We start from the raw sequence: 25,865 nt of genomic DNA, 5'->3' as shown, positions 1-25,865 counted from the left end.
CTCTACTGCTCTCGCGAGATCAGCACGCGGGCTCAGCGCTCATGCCCCACCCCTTCCTGCGTGCGTCTTCTGCAGCCATACCCGGGCGAGGGGCGGGGCTTGGGAAAAGGCCCGGTTCTGTGTGGTTCAGCCAGCAGTTCTCTCCGGGATGTGACTTCTTTTCTTGGTGTTGGCGTCGTATTGTCCCCTGTGGAAGGCGTATCCACCTTTTTCTGGTTTCTTTGCTACATAGCAACCGCTACAGACCGTTACTCCCCCTTTTCTTCTTTGCCCTCATACTTAGGAGACAATATAGGCCGAGCAGGAGCTCCCCGGCCCGCGGACGATCCCACGGGAGTGACATCGCTGTGGCCCAGCGCCTCTTCGCCCCATCTTCTGCCTACATTTCTACCTTCTCCCTCTCTCGTGGTTCTTTCCCCGCTGTACACAAATGTGTGGAAATCTGGAAACGGAAACCCACCCCATCACCTTTGTAGCGGGAGCCTTTGCAACCCTGCTCCCCTCTCTCCTGACCCCACGGAAACTGTGCCCTCCGAGGTCGCCAAAGATCTTTTCTAAAAAGTCCATCCTTTATATGTATTCGTATGGCAGATTCACTTTGCTGTACACCTGAGACTGGCACAATATTGTAAATCAATTTCAATTATACCCAATAAAAATTTAAAGAAAGGGATCTTCCCTGGTGGCACAGTGGTTAAGAATCCACCTGCCAATGCAGGGGACGCGGGTTCGAGCCCTGGTCCAGGATGATCTCACATGCCGCGGAGCAACTAAGCCCGTGCGCCACAACTACTGAGGCTGCGCTCTAGAGCCCGTGAGCCACAACTACTGAGCCCGCGTTCCGCAACCACTAAAGCCTGCTCACCTAGAGCCCGTGCTCCGCAACAAGAGAAGCCACCGCAATGAGAAGCCCGTGCCCCACAACGAAGAGTGGCACCCACTCGCCGCAACGAGAGAGAGACCACGCGAAGCAACGAAGACCCAACGCAGCCAAAAATAAATAAATAATAAATTAATTTATAAAAAGAAAAAAGAAAATGGCGGGGGATGAGACTGGACCAGAGCCTCCAGCCAGATTAAGTATTAAATGATCTAGGCTGCCATTAACACAGGTTGAAATGTAATCCTACCAAAAAGGATTACAGCTGCCAGGAGATACAACACTCTTCTGCAGTCTGAGTACAATATTTGGGTTATGTGGCACACAGTTCTAGTCAGGTGAATTTCTGAAGAATTTTAAGGACTAGTATATGATGTAAATATGGTTTTCAGGAACAAGTACTTTGTTTTGCTATTTTAAAACCTTTTAGTCCAGTGGTTAGGACTCGGCGCTTTCACTGCGGTGGCTGGGGTTCGATCCCTGGTTGGGGAACTAAGATTCCACAAGCCAAGGGGCGCAGCCAAAAATTAAAAGAAAAAAACAAAAAACAAAAAAACCCTTTAATATGCTTCTCGATGTTTTTCTGTTGTCATAAAATCTCTCACACACACCCTCATTACTAAGGAGAGAATAAGAATCAGAGAGAAGTGAGAAATCTTTTACAAATTAGTTCAGAACAGTGACTCTGGCTTAAGGAAGTGAATTGGTAAATGAATGTTTCTAAAATTCTCTCCACCTCCCCTAAATAAATACTTGACCAACATTAAAGGATTTGGCTTAGGACAAATGGTTACTAGACTTACCGTGGTGTATTTTGTAATGTATGCAAATGTCAATCACTATGTAGTCTACCTGAAACTAACAATATTGTCCATGAACCATATTTCAATTTTTAAAAAAGGATATTGGCTTGATGCACTCGTGTGTGTGTTTGTGTGCACTTGTGTTTGTGCATGTAGGTAGGGGAATGGCAAATTATTAAGCCTGATCTTGTGTCCATATTAATAAGCAGGAGAGAAAATAAGGGTCCAAACCATGCAGAGTTTGTGGGCTATGTCCAGGGTTTTATATTTTATCTTAACATTAACGAGAATCCATTAAAGCTGTTTAAGCAGGGGAAAGAGAGAGTTGGGAATTATTATTATTATTATTTTTAGCTGCGTTGGGTCTTTGTAGGTGCGGGCTTTCTCTAGTTGTAGTGAGCAGGGGCTACTCTTCGTTGCGGTGTGCGGGCTTCTCATTGCGGTGGCTTCTCTTGTTGTGGAGCATGGGCTCTTGGCGCACGGGCTTCAGTAGTTGTGGCATGCGGGCTCAGTAGTTGCGGCAGGTGGGCCCTAGAGCACGTGGGTTTCAGTAGTTGTGGCTCCCGGGCTCTAGAGTGCAGGCTCAGTAGCTGTGGCGCAGGGGCTTAGTTGCTTTGCGGCACGTGGGATACTCCCAGACCAGGGCTTAAACCTGTGTCCCCTGCATTGGCAGGCGGAATCTTAACCACTGTGCCACCAGGGAAGTCCCCAGAGTTGGGAATTTTTGAAGATTAGTCTGGTCGTAGGGTGAAGCATCTACTCTTGGGGTGGTGAGAAGAGAAGCGTGGATTTAGAAGTTAATCAGGTAGGAGGCTGTTGCAATAGTCCTCGTAGAACTAGCATAGGGACAGTGAGAATGGAGGGAAGTGGTTGGACTCAAGATAAATTTGGGAGGTAAGACCGACAGACTGGATATAGGATATAGGCCTGGCTTACGTGAGGCACAAATTTACTGTGGAGATGGCTTGGATATAGGATATAGGCCTGGCTTATGTGAGGTACAAATCTACTGTGGCACCTACTTCAGGTGTGTGCTTTTTCTCCAGGAAGTGCTGCTACCTAGAATAGGAGTAGAGAAGGCAGATTTTAGCACTAACTCCTAACTCACACCAATTTTGGTTTAAGGGAATGGTAGGGTGCAATTTGAATAAATCCTATATTTCCTTGTACTTCTTCGTGATAAAAATACTCAACAAATTCGGAAAAGAAGGGAACTTCCTCAACCTGAAGGGGGCATGTACAGAAACCTCACAACTAACAATTATAGTTAATGGTGAAAGACTAGATGCTTTCCTCCTGAGATAAGGAACCATGTCTGCTCCCACCACTTCTACTCAACTTTGTACTGTAAGTAGCCAAGACAATTCAGCAAGAAAACAACATAAGAAGCATCCAGATTGAAAAGGAAGAAGTAAAACTATCTCTATTTTCAGATAACATGATCTTGTATAAAGATAATCCTGAGGATTTTCTAAAAAATTATTAGGACAAGTTCAGCAAGGATGTGAGATGTGAGATCAATATATAAAAATCAATTATATTTCTATACACTTGCAACAGACAATCTAAAAATGAAATTAAGAAAAATTCCATTTACAGTAGTACCAAAAATAATAAAATAAAATTTAAGAATAAATTTAACAAAAGAAATGCAAAACGTACACCCTGAAACAATAAAGTATTATTAAAAAAAAAACTAAAGAAGCCCTAAATAAATGGAAATGCATCCCATATTCATGGATTGGAAGACAGAATTGTTAGAATGTCTATGCTCCCCAAATTGATCTACCAACCCTATAAAAATCCCAGGTGGCTTCTTTGCAGACATTTACAAGCTGATACTAAAATTTATATGAAAATGCAAGAGACCCAGAATAGCCAATACAGGTTTGAAAAAGAAGAACAAAATCAGAGGACTCTCCTTTCCCAATTTTAAAACTTATTACAAAATTACAGTAATTAGGACAGTGTGGTACAGGCATAAAGATATATGGATGAATGGAATAGAATTGAGTCAGGAAATAAACCTATATATTTATGGTCAGTTGATTTTTGACAAGGGTGCTGACTGTTCAACGGGGGCAAGAATAGTCTTTTCAACAAATGGTGCTGGGATAACTGGCTAATAAGTATATGCATGCTTGTTCAACGTCATTAGTATTAGTTGGGTAAATGCAAATCAAAATCACAGTGAGACATACTCCACACCTACTAGGATGGCTATGATAAAAAAACAGAAAATAGGAAAATGCATCAGGGAAATGCAAATCAAAACCACAATGAGATATCACCTGCCATAATGGCTATCATCAAAAAACACACAAATGTGTGGAGATGAATGTGTGGAATGAATGTGGAGAAAAGGGAACCCTCGTACACTGTTGGTAGGAATGTAAATTTGTGCAGTCACTGTGGAAAACAGTATGGAGGCTTCTCAAAAAACTAAAAATAGAACTACCATATTGACCCAGCAATTCCATTCCTGGGTGTATATCTGAAAAAAAACATAAACGCTAATTCAAAAAGATACATGCACCCCAATGTTCATAGCAGCATTATTTACAGTCGCCAAGATGTGGAAGCAACCTGAATGTCCATCAACAGATGAGTGGGTAAAGAAGATGTGGTGTATATATACAATGGAAAACTACTCAGACATAAAAAAACCCACAAAATTTTGTCTTTTGCAGCAATGTGGATGGAATTGGAGGGCATTATGCTAAGTGAAATAAGTCAGACAGATAAAGACAAATACTGAATGACATCACTTATATGTGGAATCTAAAAAATACAACAAACTAGTGAATATAACAAAAAAGAAGCAGACTCAAACAGATATAGAGAACAAACTAGTGGTTACCAGTGGGACAGTGGGTGGTACAAACTACTGGGTGTAAGATAGGCTAAAAGATATAATATACAACATGGGGAATATAGCCAGTATTTTGTAATAACTGTAAATAGAGTGTAACCTTTAAAACCTGTATTTTTAAAAAAGAAAATAATATGTTGGTGAGGATGTGGAGAAATTGGAGCCCTCAAACATTGCTGATTGGAATGAAAAATGTTGCAGCTGCTATGAAAAAGAGTTTGGCAATTCCTCAAAATGTTAAACATAGAATTACCAATATGACCCAGCAATCCCACTTCTACATATAAACCCCGAAGAATTGAAAACAGGGACTCAAATGTTATATTTGTATGTGAAAGTTCACAGCAACATTATTCACAATAGCCAAAATATGGAAACAACCCATGTGTTCATCAATAGATGAATAAACAAAATGTAGTTTATACATACAATGGACTATTATTCAGCCATAAAAAGGAATGAAGTTCTGATATCAATACAAGCTACAGTATGGATGAACCTTGAAAACATTATGCTAAGTGAAATAAACCAGACATGAAGGGACAAGTATTGTATGATTCTACTTATATGAGGTACCTAAAATAGGCAAATTTATAAAGATATAAAGTAGATTGCAGGTTCTTAAAGTCTTGGGGGAGGGAGGAATGGGGAGTTAATATTTAATAGGTATGGAGTTTCTGTTTGGGATGACGAAATGGTTCTGGAAGTTGTTAGTGGTTACGGTTGCACAACATTGTGAATGTACTTAATGCCACTAGATTGTCCACTTATATATATATATATATATATATTTTTTATATTTACCACAATTTAAAAAGCTGTATGTCTGAGTAGGGTAAAAAAATCTGGCACGTACTCAAAAAAAGGTAAAGGAAGACAAGGCTTAAAAAAAATGAAGTTCTGATACATTACAACATGAATGCACCTTGAAAACATTATGCCAAGTTAAATAAGCCAGGCACAAAAGGACAAATGTTTTATGATTCCATTTATATGGAATATTTAGAATAGGCGAATTCATTGACAGAGAAAGTAGAGTAGAGGTTACTAGGAGCTGAGGGGAGGGGAATGAGGGAGTTATTGCTTAATGGTTATAGAGACTCTGTTTGGGGTGATGAAAAGTTTTGGAAACAGTGGTGATGGTTGCACAACACTGTGAAGGTAATTAAAGCCACTGAATTGTACACCTAAAAATGGTTAAAGTGGTGAATTTTGTTATTTATCTATTTTACCATCATAAAAAAAAAAGGGAATGATGTGCTGATACAGGTTACAACATGGATGAATCTTGAAAATACTCTGCTGAAAGAGGTCAGTGAGAAAGGACCACATAGTGTATGATTCCATTTAAATGAAACGTCCAGAACAGACAAATCCAGAGATAAAAAGTAGATTCATGGATGTAGAAAATGGACTTGAGGACACGGGGAGGGGGAAGGGTAAGCTGGGATGAAGTGAGAGAGTGGCATGGACATATATACACTACGAAATGTAAAATAGCTAGCTAGTGGGAAGCAGCCACATAGCACAGGGAGATCAGCTCGGTGCTTTGTGACCACCTAGAGGGGTGGGATAAGGAGGGAGGGAGGGAGGGAGACGCCAGAGGGAAGAGATATAGGGATATATGTATATGTATAGCTGATTCACTTTGTTATACAGCAGAAACTAACACAATGTTGTAAAGCAATTACACTCCAATAAAGATGTTAAAAAAAAAAAAGTAGCTTCATGGTTGTTTAGGGCTGGAGGTGAGGATGGGGGTGTGAGAAGGAGGAAGTGGAGGGTAAGTTCTAAACAGTATGGGGATTTTTTTGAAGTAATGAAAATGTTCTGAAGTCCAGTGTGATGATGGGTACACAACTTTGAACAGTCAAAACCATTGAATTGTACACTTCATGTGTTATGCTGTTTTTTTTTTTTTTGGTCTGCGCTGGGTCTTCGTTGCTGCATGCAGGCTTTCTCTAGTTGCGGCAAGCGGGGGTTACTCTTTGTTGTGGTGCGCACGCTTCTCACTGCAGTGGCTTCTCTTGTTGTGGAGCACTGTCTCTAGGAGCGCGGGCTTCAGTAGTTGTGGCAGGCGCACTCAGTAGTTGTGGCTCGCGGGCTCTAGAGCGCAGGCTCAGTAGTTGTGGCGCACAGGCTTAGTTGCTCCGCAACATGTGGGATCTTCCTGGATCAGGGACTGAACCCGTGTCCCCTGCATTAGCAGGCGGATTCTTAACCACTTGTGCCACCAGGGGAGTCCCGAATTGTACACTTTAAATGGGTGAATTGTATGTTATGTGAATTATACCTCAATAACACCTAACAACAAAAAAAATTAATTGCAGTGCTAAATACATGCAAAGCAATCCAAGGATACCTCTCCTATCTTGGCAATTACAAGAAGACAAACGAAAATAAAAAGATTCATCCCTTTGTATCTCAGTTATCTATACTGACTGGTCTGTGCACATTCAAGGCTGGAAACTGGGCTGAATTTTTCTGGTCGTGTCAGACGTGATTTATATCCCCTTCCAATAAGCAGCATTCCTCCTTTGCATGTCTGCAAAAATCTCACACAGGGCTTGGTGTGAAGAAGGGGGCTTGATTCAAGAAAAGGACTAAAATACTCAGAAAAGGTCTTGCAACTGCAATTTTATTTTCTTTTGTGAAAATAAACAACTGGGAGTTTAAATCGCTCCAAAAAACCCCATAAAAATGAAAAGAAATACACACAGAAGAAGCATGTGAGGTGATGGGGGAGGGAGGAGGGTCTTTAGAGCTTTGGCAGATTGTGCTAGCACGGACCCGGGTGACAGGAGCCAGACCTCGGAGCCAGGTCCTGTCTGCCACTCTGGGGCTGTGAGGGGACATCTCGACTGGTAAGGGGGTGGTACACAGGCTTCTTCGCTGAGGAAGTGGCAGGCACCTTGAGTCCCTTTAAATGCGGGGAAGAACCACTGCAGAGGACCTCTTCCCCCACCAAAAGCTGGAGACTGGGGCATCAGGGCCACTGAGGGCAAAGGGATGCTGGTGGAGACAAACAAGGCCAAGGTGTCTTCACACACGGTGACAGCCTTACACTGGGCAGAGAACGCAGATGAAGGCAAGAACCCACGGAGCTGAGCAAAGGAGAAAAACGTGGGCCGAGGAAAAGGGAATGTCTAGGAATGGGATGTAGATGAAGAGGCTGCGGGCTAGAAATGGCAGCCACGGCCAACATGCAGGCTGGGTGGGGGAAGCCAGGGCGCTGGGGGGTGACGGGAAGAGGGAGGACGGCAGAGAGTCCAGGAGGTAGAGACAGAGGTGCCTTCTGCCCAGGTCCACCCACCGCTGCACATACAGGAAGAATAACACACTACTTTTCAGTTCTCGTTTTTTTAAAGATTTTTGTTTTGTTTTGTTTTGTTTTTTAAAAAAGCCTTAAGATCAGCTACTGGTTACATCTACAAAATGTAAAGTGCTGCGGTTACCAGTCACTTTACGGAACAGTCCAGAGTGGTCAAATATTGACCAATAAAGTTTCCTTTTTTCTTCTTCTTCTTCTTCTGCATCATTACTACTCGATGAGTCACGTGACAGCCTGCATAGGTCAGTGGGCAGCTTAGTGGGCAGACTTGGTGACCAAGGAAAGAGGCTGGGCCTGGAGCACGGGGAGGACCTGGTGGGCATGGAGCGTGGCTGGGAAGGAAGGGGGGGACGTCAGCAGAGCTGTGGGCACGGACCCCAGGGGGACGGGCCGGGACAGGACGGGGGGCTGGCTGCCCATCTGGCCAGAGGAGGTGGTGGCAGCCTTCGCTGACAAGAAGGTAGCCGAGTGGAGAGCCAGCTGGGCCCGGGTCTCTGGCTTGGTGGTGAGGGAGAGGGGCTGGGCTTGCTCTGAGTGGGTGGCGGCCGGGGCAGCTGGGGAGGCCAAGGCCGTGGAGGGTGTGGCCGGCGAGTCCAGCATGCTGCCATGGGAGGAGGCAGGGCTGTCACAGGGCTTCTCAGGGGGCAGGTACTGGACACATGGCTTCTTGCTTTTGGAGGCCAGAGCGCCTAGGGGAAAAAAAAACCACACGAAAGAGTTAGCAGCTAGGAGCACGGGGGGAGGCGGAGGTTGCCGAGGAAGCCCAGCTGTACACATCAACTCCGGAAACAAGAATGCACACAGGGAGGCAAGTGAGAACCTGAAATGACGGCTATGGCTTTCAAGACACCTAGAGCACAGACAAGGGGCAATGCCCAAATGCCAAAGACCCATTCAGTACCTGCCTGGAAGGAAAATAGCTCAGCCTATCACATCATCATCTTCCTGCTGAAATCTCATCATTCTGGGGATGGATCTCCACTCAATTTGCTTTAAGATCTTTGGTTTATGGTGCTGTCAGAGATAGTATAGCGCCTGCTAAGCAACGTGGTATACAGTGGATTTTGCATCATATACATAGTTAACTTACATGTACTCCTATGGAGATGAATATGCAAATTATACAGATATTAGAAAGGTAGGAAAGGAGATGAAAAGAAAAGCAAGGTGATAAAAAGCACTTTAGGAGACTTCCCTGGCAGTCCAGGGGTCAGGACTTGGCGCTTTCACTGCTGTGGCCCTGGGTTTGATCCCTGGTCAGGGAACTAAGATCCTACAAGCTGGGTGGTGCAGCTCTCCCCTGCCCCCCACTTCCAAAAAAAAAGCACTATAGAGGAACTAAACAAGTTCTGCACTTGTCCTGGAGTGAGCATGAGATGGGAGGCTTGACTGAAATACTGGTCATAGTGTGAGAATCTCTCTGCTGGGTGTGATTCTGGTGTAAAAAGATACAGTATATGGGCTTCCCTGGTGGTGCAGTGGTTGGGAGTCCGCCTGCCGATGCAGGGGACATGGGTTCGTGCCCTGGTCCGGGAGGATCCCACATGCCACAGAGCAGCTGGGCCCGTGAGCCATGGCCGCTGAGCCTGCGCGTCTGGAGCCTGTGCTCCGCAATGGGAGAGACCACAACAGTGAGAGGCCCGTGTACCACACACACACAAAAGATACAGTATATATTTGCAGCACAAAGGGGCTCCCCGAATCCAAGTGAACAATTATTTATGATATTCGACCAAACAAACGTTGGAGGAAAACCTGATTCTATTGGATTCACCGATAGGTGATATGTCAATCTCTAATGGGTTGCCTTCCTAAGGGAATTTCAAGGATCATTTTAGCGACATTCAGTTTTTACCTTATGCATTGATTTTAGAACCTAACCCTCAAATAAGACACAACTCAACTGAATTGAAAAGAGCCTTCCAAGTGACAAAGTGCTGGACCACTTAACAAGCAGAGTGACTGGAAAAATCCCTTTACTTCTTCGAGCCTCTTAACAGATCATCTCCAAAAAGGGGATAATAATAACACCCCCCCCCCGAGTGTACATAAGGCTGAGGCCTTGAAAATGGCGGCTATCATAATACGGCATTGTCACCGTGTCCATCAGAGACCCGGGTACAAAGTGCCGGCGGGTGTAGCTGGGACAGTGGGAAAAAGTAAAGATGCAGGGCCCTCCTGAAGACTCACCGTCTGCCTCCTGGACTTGCTGCTGGGACTGGGTCTGGGACAGCTGCTTTTCTCGCTTCCTCTTCTTTTTCTTACCCTGAAAGATACAGCCAAAGGAAGAGGTCACCAGGGACAGAATAACCGGCTTTTCTGGGGGACTCCCAGCTATGAAGCGGGGAGACAGGGTATTTCCTGTACTGGGCACCCGGATCACACTCCCCGCAGCAGCCTCACCAGGTGGCACAGTGAGCCTTCCTGGAACACTGCTTCCCTCCCCCACTGGATCCCTCCCCTCCAGCTCTGCTGTCCTGGCTGTCTCGGAAGGCCTCATTCTTTGCCTGCCCTTCAGGCTTATTTTTCCATTTCTCTCCCTAGAACAGTGTAAGCCTCCTGATCTTTTCTGAGGGGTCCCAGGTCTCACTGAAAATCTAATGCAGCTGAGAATTCCCCAGCTGTCCAGTGGTTAGGACTCTGTGCTTTTCACTGCTGAGGGCGTGGGTTCAATTGGGGAAAAAAAACCCAAATAAACCCCCCCAAAACTAACATAGCTATGCAGCCTTTTAGCACAAAAAAAGCAAGTAACAACGTACATACAAAAACCTTCCCAGTTTCAGGGAGTCATCAGAAACGCAGGCAGCGGCTTACGCATTGGTCTCTGAGCCCCAGGTTGGGAACCCTTGGCTAGAGACACGGACCACGGAGCTAGCACACAGCTCACACTGCACTCTGAATTATGCAATTAAAGGCTGAGTCCACTTCCAATGGGACAGGCACAAATTTGAGTCTGTCCCCAGGATACCAAACCATGGCCCCATTGCCCTCCTGAGAACTAAAATGTCTTCCTTTTTTCTAGAGAAATACAGATTTCTCCCTGGCCTCCCTGGAAGCTGACTCCATTGACAGGGTCCTCTATCCATGGAGTCAGCTTCCTTTTCCACTCTTCCTCCCACAGAGGCTGCTCCCGGTGTCTGATGGGCACGTACGTAGTTGTCCCGGGCTGACCAGGTCGGGTAGAGCTGCGAGTGAAGCTGCCGCTCCTTCCGGGCCAGTTCATAGTACTTGGCCTGTTCTTCTCGGGACAGGTTGTGCCACTGCGGGAGAGAGGACCAGCGTTGACAGAGCGGTGAGCGTGGGGGACGCTGAGCCGCACAGCCCGGAGCACGAGGGCAGGCCTTACCTTTCTCCCCAGGATCTGGTTAATGGCTGCACTCTCCTTCAGGGTGCACTCGGCCACCACCTTGGCCCTCATCTCCTTCATATATAACATGAAGGCATTCAGAGGCTTCTTCACGTGGGGTTTCTTTTCTTCCTCTTTTTTCACTGTGACGGGTGATTTCCTGGGAAGTCAGAAGGCTGTAGGTTAGCTGGTATCAGCTGTCATCTCTCTAGGAGGCTAAGGGCTGTCTGCCTCTGGGGAGGGGAGATGCTGTTGCTTGGATCATAATGCAAGTTGCCCAGGGTTGCCTTCAGAGCCCGAGCACCTAGTTCCCAGCCTCTGACAGACCTCCGGCCATATTCCAGGAAAGGACAACCTCCTGACCAAGGAGCAGAGGGTGGTGGTGAGAGCTGGGATGCACTGGCCGCAGGTGAGAAAGAGGAGGGGGGCAGGGCTCTTTGGGCAGAAACGGAGAGAGGAGGTCTCCTCGGCTCTGAGGCACCGACTTTGGCTTTCCTGCTGCCTTTATGGCACAGTGGACAAAGCACAGGCCTTGGTGCTGGGCACAGCCCTGCCACCGGTCAGCCATGTGACCTTGAGAATAGTCTCCTTTCCGGGGCCTTACAATTTTCGAGTGTATGGGGGGCAGGGTGGGAGGGGGGAAGGAAGCTAAAAGTTCTCTCAGGTTCTCTTTCAGCCTCAAAGTCCTGGTTGTAAAACTTTCCTTAATGTGAGAAGAGATGCACGGTGTCTCTGAGAGGATGGGAACTCCAGGGGTCAAAGGGAACAGTTCCCAAGGGAGAGGGTGTAGTTGAGGAAGCTGCCGGGCTGCCAGCTGAATGTCCCCAAGAAAGCAACCAATGGCACTCGCTGCTCAGAGACTGGCCACCCCCTATCAGGATGCCTGTTACTCACGCGATCACGGCCGGGCTCAGGCTGGGGGGCGCCGCTTCCTGCTTGACGATGGGGGAGACGATAGCGGGGTGGGGGATCCCTGAGGTGGGCAGACCAGGATGGGCCGGAGCCACCATGTGAGGGGAGAACCGACTGGAAACCAGGCTATGTACCAGATGGAAACAAAGACAAGAGAGGATTCAGGCAGAATGCTTGTCACCCACAGAGGATGTGGCGGGCCCCCAGTCCTGATGGTGGAGGCGTGTAAACACCTCTGCTGTGGCAGCGTTGGAGCAACGGAAGGCCATGCACTGACCTCGACAGAACCGGTTTGGGAAACACCCAACAAACCTCCCTTCCCCCACAAGCGCGCAGGTTTCCTATAACTAGTGCTGAAAGCAGGTAGGATGAAAAACACAAAAGAAGAAGATGCAGCGGGTCTGAGGCCAGAGTACACAGCGGGGAAAGAAAGGCTTAGGCTGTGGGCTGCACTTCTTTTGTCATTGGCGGTACCACTGTCAGGTAGATCGGCCACTGAGACAGAAATCCCCTTTCACTGGTCCCCTCTCCTGACATCATTGCAGGAACAAAGAATCTCCCAGCCTCTGGCTTCAGAGTGACGTACTCAAGATGCTTCAGTGCCACAAAGCCCAGCCCAGCCCATGAGGGGACGTGCAGGAGGGTTGAGTGCAAGGGCTTTGAAATGCTTCTCTTAGAGAGATGGGGCCAGAGTGAGCTGAGCCTACGGCCTCCATCCCCACCTTATCAGAGAGGCGGGAGGAAAGGTGAGCGCCTGCCTCCTCGCTTACTGCCAAGAGAAGGCTGTGTCACGGTCAGAAATGGCAGGGACGCTGGTAGACAACCATTCCCTGCACTGCCACTTCCTGCTCACAGCTCCAGTCCCAGGACTCACCTGGACATTGAGGCATTCATGGCGAGCGCAGGGTAGGGGTGCCGGAAGCCGCCGGGAGGAAGGGAGTACATGGGCTGTCCTTGCCTATAAGGGCCAGGAGTAAGGAAATTTGGTCAGCAAACTGGCTAAAATGGGAATGTTCAGGACAGGGAAGGAGAGGCGGTTGGGAAGAAAGGATGGTAAGTAAAGGCAGGAAGTAGGAAGGAAGAGCTGGGGGGACACTGCCCTGGGGAGAGCAGGGAGGTCTGAGTCCTGGGCTTTGGTGAGAGGGCTCCACGTGTGTGGGGGGGGGTCTGTATATGGACCACCAGGACCGGCTGGAGGTACAGAAGTTAGAACTCAGCATAAGGAAGGAGGGAGGGTAAGAAAGGCTGTAAGTTTCCTTACTGTGGGACGAGCCAGCCGAGGGGATGGGGGATTTGCCCGACAGCTCCGGGAGACAGTGGGTAATACGGAGACAACTCAGATGGGTGAGGGGGCCGGGGGATTCCTGCTTCCAAAGAGAGATGTGTCAGACAATTCCTTGGCCCTATATTAACACCTTAAAATAATATCAAACAGGAGGTTCCTTGAACTATATTCCCAGGTGCCCTGGAGCTTGGAAGGCCCTTTCTTTTATTATCCCTGCCCTCTGTCACCAGTAACTTCCAGCTGCTCGTATAGGAGTCGTCCAAGACACAGGCAGGAAATTTTGGACTGAGAGACCCAAGATATCCCCGGAGTCATCAGCTAGAAAAGCTGCCTCATTCATGGAAAGATAAACTTTGGATCTCGGTTCTACATTTGTCCTCCTTGTTATCTGTAACTTGTAGTAGCTGTGATTTCTCTAAAGAGGAGCTCCAAAAATGCTTTGACCCATGGAAACTCTGTGGGAATTTTATGAAGACTACGGCTCCCTCTGGGATGGAGTTTGGGTGAGCAAGTTAAAAACAACAAGCCAACTCAGTCTACTGCTTTATAGCTATACTTATGTCTGGCTAGACTGTTTACTTCCATATGTTCAGTTTAGGGCATAGGTTTTGGTTTAAGGAGGCACAGCCTGCAGCTGGCTAGACTTCAAAGTCAAGGAGAAAGGAGATTTTTTTTCCCCCTTCCAGGTCATTCCAACCTTAAAGTTTTAAGAGATTCTACAGTAAAAGAAGCAGTGGTAGAGCAACACCAAATGCTCGCTGTGGAGGCAGGCCCTGCGCATCATCTCATTTAATCTCCTTTCATCCTCGCAATGACCCAGTGATGCAGAAGGGACACGTAAGGCACTGATGAGCGAACTGAAAAGGCTAAACTTAGTGGGCAGGGTTAGAGACAACTGAGATTTGGAGACATGGTTTGAACCCAGGTCTGTCCAATTCCAGGGCTGAAATACTCCCCGAGAAGAAAAGCCTGCCCCCACTGGAGCTGTGGAGCTGGTCCAGCCTGAGAGGCCGCTGACTCACCTGTCTTTGGATCGATCTCTGGGGAGAGGTGTGTGGGAGGGGAGCCAGGGGAGAAGTGGTCGTTGCTGTAGGTGATGAGGGGCGTCAACGGATGCATGTGGTGCGGGTGCTGAACAACAGGAACTTTATTAGACTGAAAGACAGAGAGAAAAAGACTAGGGACAGTTGCCAAGGAGATGGAGAGTACGGGCAGACCTCAGAGATTCTGCAGGTTCCGTTTACTGCTTTATTTGCAGTAAAGCAAATCACATACACTTTTTGGTTTCCCGGTACATACATCTATGTTTTTTAGAAAAAGAAATTTTTTCTTTTTTTTGGCTGTGCCACGCGGCGTGTGGGATCTTAGTTCCCTGACCAGGGATGGAACCCGCACCCCCTGCAGTGGAAGAGCAGAGTCTTAACCACTGGACCACCAGGGAAGTCCCTCCCAGGGCGTATAAAAGTTATGTTTACACTATACTGTAGTCTGTTAAGTGTGCAATGGCATTATGTCTAAAAAAATATGCACATACCCTAATTAAAAATACTTTATTGGCAAAAGGTGCCTCAGGTATCATCTGAGCCTTTAGTGACTTGTAATCTTTTTGCAATAGTGACATCAAAGATCAGTGATCACAGATTAGCACAACAAATATAATAATAATGAATACATTTGAAATATTGCAAGAATTACTGAAATGTGACCCAGAGACACAAAGTGAGAAAAGGCTGTTGGAAAAATGATGCCGACAGACTTGCTGCATGCAAGATTGCTATAAACCTTCAATTCATAAAAAATGCAACATCTGCGAAGCACAGTAAGGTACAATAAAACAAGATATGCCTGTAAAACCTGCGGTTATGTACTTGGTTGAATAGGTACCAGGTATTTTCCATGCAACATCCCATTCAGCCCTTGAAGAGTACTTGAGAGAGAGCAGCGGTCTATACAGCAGAGAAAGAACCAACAGAACTAGAGAAGGGATTACATCCACCCTCCTACGTACCTTCTTCAAAACAGCCCACCATTACTCACTTCATGTGTACTGTGTGGTGCTAAATGCTACAGGCTGCTGAATTATGAACTGTGCTCTGTGTAATCTCAGTGACTTTAGAACACACGCTTTCCTTTTCAGTTGTTTTTTTTTTTTTTTTTTTTCTTTTTGGCTGCATCGTGCAGCGTGAGGGATCTTAGTTCCCCGACCAGGGATCAAACCCATGACCCTGGCAACGGAAGCGCGGAGTCTTAACCACTGGACCGCCAGGGAAGTCCCTCAACACATGCTTTCCAAATGAACTTCCTAGAAAGGGTAGCTCATGGGTTCACATCTGAGACTGGTAACAGAGCAGTGAGGGAACTGTCACCATCAGACCTCATGTAACCAGTTGTCATGTTCAGGGTGTACAGACACCACCAGAGCACTTAAAACAGTTCTCCCTGGAGAGTCTCAAACACTCTGCTGACCTAATTATCACATTTCATTTACAATACCAGAGAGGGTAAGGAGTACATTTTACTGTTTACACATCTTTAACTGTTAAGGAAGCAAAAACACGGGCATATCACCAACATATCCTGCTTCAGAAATGTTAAAAAAGGGAGAAACCTGTGTGTCCTGGAATTAGTAAACTGAATTATTTTTTAATTGTTTTGACATAATCTGACTTAACAATAAAGATTTTTATTATAAAAATGGCTATTGTCCTTATTATAACATAGCAAAAAAGCTATGATTATCTTCATTTGAGGAATGAGGAAACTGAGTGGGGAAAGATTAAGTGACTTAGCCTGAGCCACAGGGCTAGTAAGCGGTAGAACTGGATTCCTATCAGCGCTTTATGGCTCTAACAAGCTAGGGTGTCTTCTCTTGCACTACCTGGCACCTCAACAACCTAATCAAAACATCTGTCAGAGAAAGGACTGACACACACTTTTTCGGATAATAAGGTAAATGAGTTACAAGTGGAGGAGAGATTTATTTAAAAAGAGATTCGTAAAAAGGATGATGATTTGGTGGCATCTCAGGGGCCAGAATTCCAAACTTCTGTCTTCCCAGTTGAATGTTTCGTTTCATAGATTCCTGAGCCCTTCTGGCTTTTACTCAGGGCCCCTTGGGTGCTCGTCATGCAAGCAACTATATGTACATCTCCTAGGCATTCGTGTGCTGACAGTAATCTTGCTCCATTTTCAGTAGGCTAAGCAGAGATGAGAGGCAGAGTCCTGGAGCAAGGCCTAGAACCCAGGGGCCCAGCTCTCAGACTCACAGGAGTGAGACCAAGAATGCAGATGATTCATGACCAAAACCACTAGGTGGCGCTGGCACACGGCTGGACCCTGCTGGTACCTCCCCTTGAACAACTTCCTATCACCACCCTCAGTGGGCTCATTTGATGTTGCACAATAAATTCTAAAATTCGTTCCTTCTTACTGTTTTCACCTGTTCCCTCACTGGCTTTTTTTTTTTTTTTTTTTTTTTTTTTTGCGGTATGCGGGCCTCTCACTGTTGTGGCCTCTCCCGTTGCGGAGCACAGGCTCCGGATGCGCAGGCCCAGCGGCCACGGCTCACGGGCCCAGCCGCTCCGCGGCATATGGGATCCTCCCAGACCGGGGCACGAACCCGTATCCCCTGCATCGGCAGGCAGACTCCCAACCACTGCGCCACCAGGGAGGCCCCTTCACTGGCTTTTGAAGAGGTCTCCACGTACATGAACATAGAGCACAAATAAGAGTTAAAAAAAATTATTCTAAGGTCAGATTTCTAGGATCCTGATGCAACTCAATGATGCACTGAGGTTTCCTGGAAACAGCTTTGTCTCAAGGGCGATTTTTAGTATCATAAAAGGAATAGAATTATTACTAAAGTGACAGTAAATGATAAAAAGAATTACACAGAATGATTACAATTTTTTAAAAACACATAAATTCTATGATTTAAAAAAAAGACTAGAGGCAGTTCCCTGGTGGTCCAGTGGTTAGGACTCAGTGCTTCACTACCATGGGCTGGGGTTCAACCCCTGGTTGGGGAACTAAGATCCCATCCCACCAGCAGTGCAGCGCAGTGGAAGAACAAACAAACAAAAAGACTAGAAGCACACCAAAATGTAAACAGTAAGTATATTTGAGTGGTGGGACTACAGGTGGTTTTGTTTTTCTGATTTTCTTTTCTGTATTTTCCAATTTAATTATTACCTACTTAAAACTATACTTACGATGAACACAAATTTCCTAAGAAAGAAATACAAACTATATTACAAAACATTTAGAAAACACAATCACACACACACACAAAAACAAACCAAAAAAACTCCAGAATCACACTAGCCTAATCCAGTCACTATTATAATTTTGGCATATCTCCATTCATTTAGACTTCGTGTACATCTGTTTTTCATTTATATCATTTATAGCCATCTTTTTCTAAATTTAAAAATTCAGCTTTATTGAGGTATAATTGACAAATAAGATTGTTATATATTTAATGTGTACTATGTGATGATTGGATATATGTTCATAGAGCCATCTTAAAATACTTAATAGTATTATGAATCCTGACTGGCCATGTGCTGTTGAGTTTGGCTTCATCAGAAACTGACAAACAGGACTAAAGGTCTGGAAGGCTCGGGTTCAAGATGGCAGAGTAGAAGGACGTGTGCTCACTGCCTCTTGCGAGAGCACAGGAATCACAACGAACTGCTGAACAATCATCGACAGGAAGACACTGGAACTCACCAGAAAAGATATCCCACATCCAAAGACAAAGGAGAAGCCACAATGATATGGTAGGAGGGGCACAATCACAATAAAATCAAATCCCATAACTGCTGGGTGGGTGACTCACAAACTGGAGGACACTTATACTACAGCGGTCCACCCACTGGAGTGAAGGTTCTGAGCCCCACGTCAGGCTTCCCAACCTGGGGGTCTGGCAACGGGAGGAGGAATTCCTAGAGAATCAGACTTTGAAGGCTAGTGGGATTTGATTGCAGGACTTCGACAGGACTGGGGGAAAAAGAGACTCCACTCTTGGAGGGCACACTCAAAGTAGTGTGCGCATTGGGACCCAGGGGAAGGAGCAGTGACCCCATAGGAGACTGAGCCAGACCTACCTGCTAGTGTTGGAGGGTCTCCTGCAGAGGTGGGGAATGGCTGTGGCTCACCGTAGGGACAAGGACACTGGCACACTGGCGGCAGAAGTTCTGGGAAGTACTCCTTCGCATAAGACCTCCCGGAGTCTGCCATTAGCCTCACCAAAGAGCCTGTAGGCTCCAGTGCTGGGTCGCCTCAGGTCAAACAACCAACAGGGAGGAAACTCAGCCCCACCCATCAGCAGACAAGCAGATTAAAGTTTTACTGAGCTCTGCCCACCAGAGCAACACCCAGCTCTACCCACCACCAGTCCCTCCCATCAGGAAGCTTGTACAGGCCTCTTAGATAGCCTCATCCACCAGAGGGCAGACAGCAGAAGCAAGAAGAACTACAGTCCTGCAGCCTGTGGAAGAAAAACCACATTCACAGAAAGACAGACAAGATGAAAAGGCAGAGAGAGGGCTATGTACCAGATGAAGGAACAAGATAAAACCCCAGAAAAACAACTAAATGAAGTGGAGATAGGCAACCTTCCAGAAAAAGAATTCAGAATGATGATAGTGAAGATGATCCAGGACCTCGGAAAAATAATGGAGGCAAAGATCGAGAAGATGCAAGAAATGTTTAACAAAGACCTAGAAGAATTAAAGAACAAACAAACAGAGATGAACAATACAATAACTGAAGTGAAAAATACACTAGAAGGAATCAATAGCAGAAAACTGAGGCCTAAGAATGGATAAGTGACCCGGAAGACAGAATGGTGGAATTCACTGCTGTGGAACAGAATAAAGAAAAAAGAATCAAAAGAAATGAAGACAGCCTAAGAGACCTCTGGGACAACATTAAACGCGACAACATTTGCATTATAGGGGTCCCAGAAGGAGAAGAGAGAGAGAAAGGACCAGAGAAAATATTTGAAGAGATTACAGTCAAAAACTTCCCTAACATGGGAAAGGAAACAGCCACCCAAGTCCAGGAAGCGCAGAGAGTCCCATATAGGATAAACCCAAGGAGAAACATGCTGAGACACATAGTAATCAAACTGGCAAAAATTAAAGACAAAGAAAAATTATTGAAAGCAGCAAGGGAAAAATGACAAATAACATACAAGGGAACTCCCATAAGGTTAACAGCTGATTTCTCAGCAGAAACTCTACAAGCCAGAGGGAGTGGCATGATATACTTAAAGTGATGAAAGGGAAGAACCTACAACCAAGATGACTCTACCCGGCAAGGATCTCATTCAGATTCGATGGAGAAATCAAAAGCTTTACAGACAAGCAAAAGCTAAGAGAATTCAGCACCACCAAACCAGCTCTACAACAAATGCTAAAGGAACTTCTCTAAGTGGGAAACACAAGAGAAGAAAAGGACCTACAAAAACAAACCCATAACAATTAAGAAAATGGTAATAGGAACATACATTTTGATAATTACCTTAAACATGAATGGATTAAATGCTCCAAGCAAAAGACACAGGCTCACTGAATGGATACAAAAACAAGACCTATATATATATGCTGTCTACAAGAGACCCACTTCAGACCTAGGGACACATTCAGACTGAAAGTGAGGGAATGGCAAAAGATATTCCATGCAAATGGAAATCAAAAGAAAGCTGGAGTAGCAATACTCACAGCAGATAAAATAGACTTTAAAATAAAGAATGTTACAAGAGACAAGGAAGGACGCTACATAATGATCAGGGGATCAGTCCAAGAAGAAGATATAACAATTATAAATATATATGCACCCAACATAGGAGCACCTCAATACATAAGGCAACTGCTAACAGCTATAAAAGAGGAAATCGACAATAACACAATAATAGTGGGGGACTTTAACACCCCACTTACACTAATGGACAGATCGTCCAAAATGAAAATAAATAAGGAAACAGAAGCTTTAAATGACACAATAGACCAGATAGATTTAATTGATATTTATAGGACATTCCATCCCAAAACAGCAGATTACACTTTCTTCTCAAGTGCGCACGGAACATTCTCCAAGATAGATCACATCTTGGGTCACAAATCAAACCTCAGTAAATTTAAGAAAATTGAAATTGTATCAAGCATCTTTTCTGACCACAACGTTATGAGATTAGAAATGAATTACAGGGAAAAAACGTAAAAAACACAAACACATGGAGGCTAAACAATATGTTACTAAATAACCAAGAGGTCACTGAAGAAATCAAAGAGGAAATCAAAAAATACCTAGAGACAAATGACAATGAAAACACAATGATCCAAAACCTATGGGATGCAGCAAATGCAGTTCTAAGAAGGAAGTTTATAGCTATACAAGCCTACCTCAAGAAACAAGAAAAATCTCAAATAAACAGTCTAACCTTACACTTAAAGGAACTAGAGAAAGAAGAACAAACAAAACTCAAAGTTAGCAGAAGGAAAGAAATCATAAAGATCAGAGCAGAAAATAATGAAATAGAAACAAAGAAAACAATAGCAAAGATCAATAAAGCTAAAAGCTGGTTCTTTGAGAAGATAAACAAAATTGTACACCATTAGCCAGACTCATCAAGAAAAAGAGGGAGAGGACTCAAATCAATAAAATTAGAAACGAAAAAGGAGAAGTTACAACAGACACCGCAGAAATACAAAGCATCCTAAGAGACTACTACAAGCAACTCTATGCCAATAAAATGGACAACCTGGAAGAAATGGACAAATTCTTAGAAAGGTGTAACCTTCCAAGACTTAAGAAGGAAGAAATAGAAAATATGAACACACCAATAACAAGTAATGAAATTCAAACTGTGATTAAACATCTTCCAACAAACAAAAGTCCAGGACCAGATGGCTTCACAGGTGAACTCTATCAAACATTTACAGAAGAGCTAACACCCATCCTTCTCAAACTCTTCCAAAAAATTGCAGTGCAAGGAACACTCCCAGACTCATTCTATGAGGCCACCATCACCCTGATACCAAAACCAGACAAAGATACTACAAGAAAAGAAAATAACAGACCAATATCCCTGATGAACATAGAGGCAAAAATCCTCAACAAAATACTAGCAGACACAATCCAACAACACATTAAAAGGATCACACATAATGATCAAGTGGGATTTATACCAGGGATGCAAGAATTCTTCAATATACGCAAATCAATCAATGTGATATATGTCATATTAACAAATTGAATGTCATATTATGTCATATTAACAAACTGAAGAAGAAAAACCATATGATCATCTCAATAGATGCAGAAAAAGCTTTTGACAGAATTCAACAGCATTTATGATAAAAACTCTCCAGAAAGTGCGCATAGAGAGAACCTACCTCAACATAATAAAGGCCGTATACAACAAACACACAGCAAACATCATTCTCAATGGTGAAAAACTGAAAGCATTTCCACTAAGATCAGGAACAACACACGGATGTCCACTCTCGACACTCCCATTCAACATAGTTTTGGAAAGCCTAACCACGGCAATCAGAAAAGAAAAAGAAATAAAAGGAATACAAATTGGAAAAGAAGAAGTAAAACTGTCACTGTTTGCAGATGGCATGACACTATATGTAGAAAATCCTAAAGATGCCACCAGAAATCTACTAGAGCTAATCAATGAATTTGGTAAAGTTGCAGGATACAAAATTAATGCACAGAAATCTCTTCCATTCCTACACACTAATGATGAAAAATCTGAAAGAGAAATTAAGGAAACACTCCCATTTACCATTGCAACAAAAAGAATAAAATACCTAGGAATAAACCTACCTAGGGAGACAAAAGACCTGTATGCAGAAAACTATAAGACACTGATGGAAGAAATTAAAGATGATACCAACAGATGGAGAGATATACCATGTTCTTGGATTGGAAGAATCACTATTGTGAAAATGACTATGCTACCCAAAGCAACCTACAGATTCAATGCAACCCCTATCAAATTACCAATGGCATTTTTTACAGAACTTGAACAAAAAATCTTAAAATTTGTATGGAGACACAAAAGACCCCGAATAGCCAAAGCAGTTTTGAGGGAAAAAAACAGAGCTGGAGGAATTAGACTCCCTGACTTCAGGCTATACTATAAAGCTACAGTAATCAAGACAATATGGTATTGGCACAAAAACAGAAACATAGATCAATGGAACAAGATAGAATGCCCAGAGATAAGCCCAAGCACCTATGGTCAAGTAATCTATGACAGAGGAGGCAAGGATATACAATGGAGAACAGACAGTCTCTTCAATAAGTGGTGCTGGGAAAACTGGACAGCTACATGTAAAAGAATGAAATTAGAACACTCCCTAACACCATACACAAAAATAAACTGAAAATGGATTAGAGACCTAAATGTAACACCGGACACTATAAAACTCTTAGAGGAAAACATAGGAAGAACCCTCTTTGACATAAATCACAGCAAGATCTTTTTTGATCCACCTCCTAGAGTAATGGAAATAAAAACAAAAATAAACAAATGGGGCCTGATGAAACTTCAAAGCTTTTGCACAGCAAAGGAAACCATAAACAAGACAAAAAGACAACCCTCAGAATGGGAGAAAATATTTGCAAACGAATCAATGGACAGAGGATTAATCTCCAAAATATATAAACAGCTCATGCAGCTCAATATTAAAAAAACAAACAACAATCCAAAAATGGGCAGAAGACCTAAATAGACATTTCTCCAAAGAAGACATACAGATGGCCAACAGGCACATGAAAAGCTGCTCAACATCACTAATTATTAGAGAAATGCAAATCAAAACTACAATGATATACCACCTCACACCAGTTAGAATGGGCATCATCAGAAAATCTACACACAACAAATGCTGGAGAGGGTGTAGAGAAAAGGGAACCCTCCTGCACTGTTGGTGGGAATGTAAATTGATACCGCCACTATGGAGAACAGTATTGAGGTTCCTTAAGAAACTAAAAATAGAATTACCATATGACCCAGCAATCCCACTACTGGGCATATACCCAGAGAAAACCATAATTCAAAAAGACACATACACCCCAATGTTCACTTCAGCACTATTTACAATAGCCAGGTCGTGGAAGCAACCTAAATGCCCATCGACAGACGAATGGATAAAGAAGATGTGGTACATATATAAAATAGAATATTATTCAGCCATAAAAAGGAATGAAATTGTGTCATTTGTAGAGTCGTGGATGGACCTAGTGACTGTCATACAGAGTGAAGTAAGTCAGAAATAGAAAAACAAATATTGTATATTAATGCATATATGTGGAACCTAGAAATATGGTACAGATGAACCGGTTTGTAGGGCAGAAATTGAGACACAGATGTAGAGAACAAATGTATGGACACCAATGGGGGAAAGCGGCAGGGGGTGGGGGAGGTGGTGTGATGAACTGGGAGATCGGGATTGACATGTATACACTGATGTGTATAAAATGGATAACTAATGAGAACCTACTGTATAAAAAAATAAAATAAAATTCAAAAATTCAAAAAAAATAAAAGAAAAAACAAGGGAAGGGGTGTTGGGAAGATAGATGAAATAAACACAGAAAAATACTGATGGTTGTATGGGTAGATGGGATTTCTTTGTACTGTCTTGTTTTGTATATGGTTGAAAATTTTTGCAGTAAAATTAAAAAAAAAAAAAAAAAGAAACTGACAAACAGCACCAAATGGGTGGCAGAGTTAAGTACAAAGCAGGGAAATGTGAGTTTTATTTGAAAACGCAGGTCTCCTCACTTTAACACTCCATGAGTTATTATTGGTTCCCATTAGGTGGCATCATTTTCCAAAAAATGGACTGGAAGGTGGTGGGTTCACAGAAAGAAAAAGGAAGGTAGACTTTTCCTTGGTCAGGCTGGGAAGATGAGGCCTCTGGGACTGATTAGCAAAAATCACTCTCCTTAGGGCTGACTCAGGGAAAGCTCTCCTAGGAGGCTTCCATCCCAAGAAAAGTTCCTGCTTTTTTTTGCTCCTTTGCTGTCCCCAGGGGCAGGATGCCCACAACATAAACCTCGACCAAGGGCAGGAACGTTAACCGCCACACACTTCTCAGTGGACAGCCTGCTCTGTAGTGCAAAGAGCACGCCCAACCCAGGGTACAGGTGTTCCCTGGGCAAGGTAGCCGAATCCAGTTTTATCCAAAGAAGAGCATCTCAGAGCCACCTTGGACCTGAATCCTTCCAGCCCATCACGCAGACCCACCCCTTTCCCAGCTCAAGTGTTTCTTGTCTGGTTTGGTCCGTTTCTAGGGTTGGTCCAAGCCAAAGTTCTCCTTGAAACTCCTGGTCCTGAGGAAGCAATTCATCCTCTCTTCTACTGTTCATGACTTTCTTCCAAGTTCTAAGTAAAGCCCACATTCTACCATAGATGGACCAGCCACCTCTCCACAAACCGTCCTTCCATGAGGCCCTGCCACTCTCCACCGCCTGACACAGACCACCCAACAGGCTGCCCAGAAAAGATCCTCAGATGTGCACTGGGTTGCTAAATGTACCTGACTTTATATGTTTAAGAAATATGCTCAGGGCTTCCCTGGTGGCACAGTGGTTGAAAATCCGCCTGCCAATGCAGGGGACACGGGTTCGAGCCCTGGTCTGGGAAGATCCCACATGCCGCGGAGCAACTGGGCCCGTGAGCCACAACTACTGAGCCTGCGCGTCTGGAGCCTGCGCTTCGCAACAAGAGAGGCCGCAACAGTGAGAGGCCTGTGCACCGCGATGAATAGCGGCCCCCGCTGCCCCAACTAGAGAAAGCCCGCGCACAGAAACGAAGACCCAACACAGCCAAAAATAAAAAATAAATTAATTTAAAAAAAAAAGAAAAAAAAGAAATGTGCTCTATCCACAATCAATCGTCTGTTTAGTGATTGAGAAAACCTTCTCTTTGAGTGGGTCAGACTGTTTTCAAGAGATTATGTGCTCAAATGCAGGACTTGGGGGAAAAAGGAAACTGGTTTGTTCCTAAAATATCAGTCCAGTCACAGCGGTGGATTTATAATCTAAGCAGGGGCAAAGAGGAACTTAATTAAAGTTGAGGGAAAAAACTCCCAATTCTCTCTGTGTGCACACACACACACCACTCTCTAACAAATACCACTTTAAAGGCGAAATGTAAGCTCTTTGCCAATTCTGTCATCGTATCCTATCAAAGAAAGGGAATCTGAACATATGTCTCCTATACAGAATTTTCGAGAGAAATGGAAATTCACACTTTTATTTATTGGGTAAATGTTTGTGGAGACTGTCTACACAGCAGGGACCGATTTGGGCAGTCGAAGGGCTGAAGGCCAACAAGCAGAGGTGGAAGGAACCTGGGTCTCTGACGACATAGCTGGATTGCTGATCTAATTGGCCCGGCAGAAAA

The 25,865-nt window shown here is 44.4% G+C and overlaps 1 protein-coding gene across 1 annotated transcript in view; it reads right to left on the bottom strand.

The window, feature by feature from the left end:
• Positions 1–7,175: 7,175 nt before the first annotated feature.
• TCF7L1 (transcription factor 7 like 1) overlaps positions 7,176–25,865 on the bottom strand; it is a 164,629-nt gene continuing 145,939 nt past the window's right edge. The window contains exons 5-12 of the mRNA XM_082643166.1: positions 14,452–14,584; positions 13,406–13,508; positions 13,019–13,102; positions 12,127–12,270; positions 11,233–11,392; positions 11,039–11,146; positions 10,077–10,152; positions 7,176–8,575 (exon numbers count right to left, since the gene is read on the bottom strand). Coding sequence (XP_082499292.1) covers positions 8,142–8,575; positions 10,077–10,152; positions 11,039–11,146; positions 11,233–11,392; positions 12,127–12,270; positions 13,019–13,102; positions 13,406–13,508; positions 14,452–14,584 — 1,242 coding nt within the window. The 3' untranslated portion in view covers positions 7,176–8,141. The remainder of the gene's footprint in view (positions 8,576–10,076; positions 10,153–11,038; positions 11,147–11,232; positions 11,393–12,126; positions 12,271–13,018; positions 13,103–13,405; positions 13,509–14,451; positions 14,585–25,865) is intronic.

This window comes from Mesoplodon mirus (assembly GCF_964341445.2).
Source record: "Mesoplodon mirus genome assembly, chromosome: 14".
Classification (NCBI taxonomy): domain Eukaryota; kingdom Metazoa; phylum Chordata; class Mammalia; order Artiodactyla; family Ziphiidae; genus Mesoplodon; species Mesoplodon mirus.
This window is presented reverse-complemented; position numbering and strand designations above follow the sequence as displayed.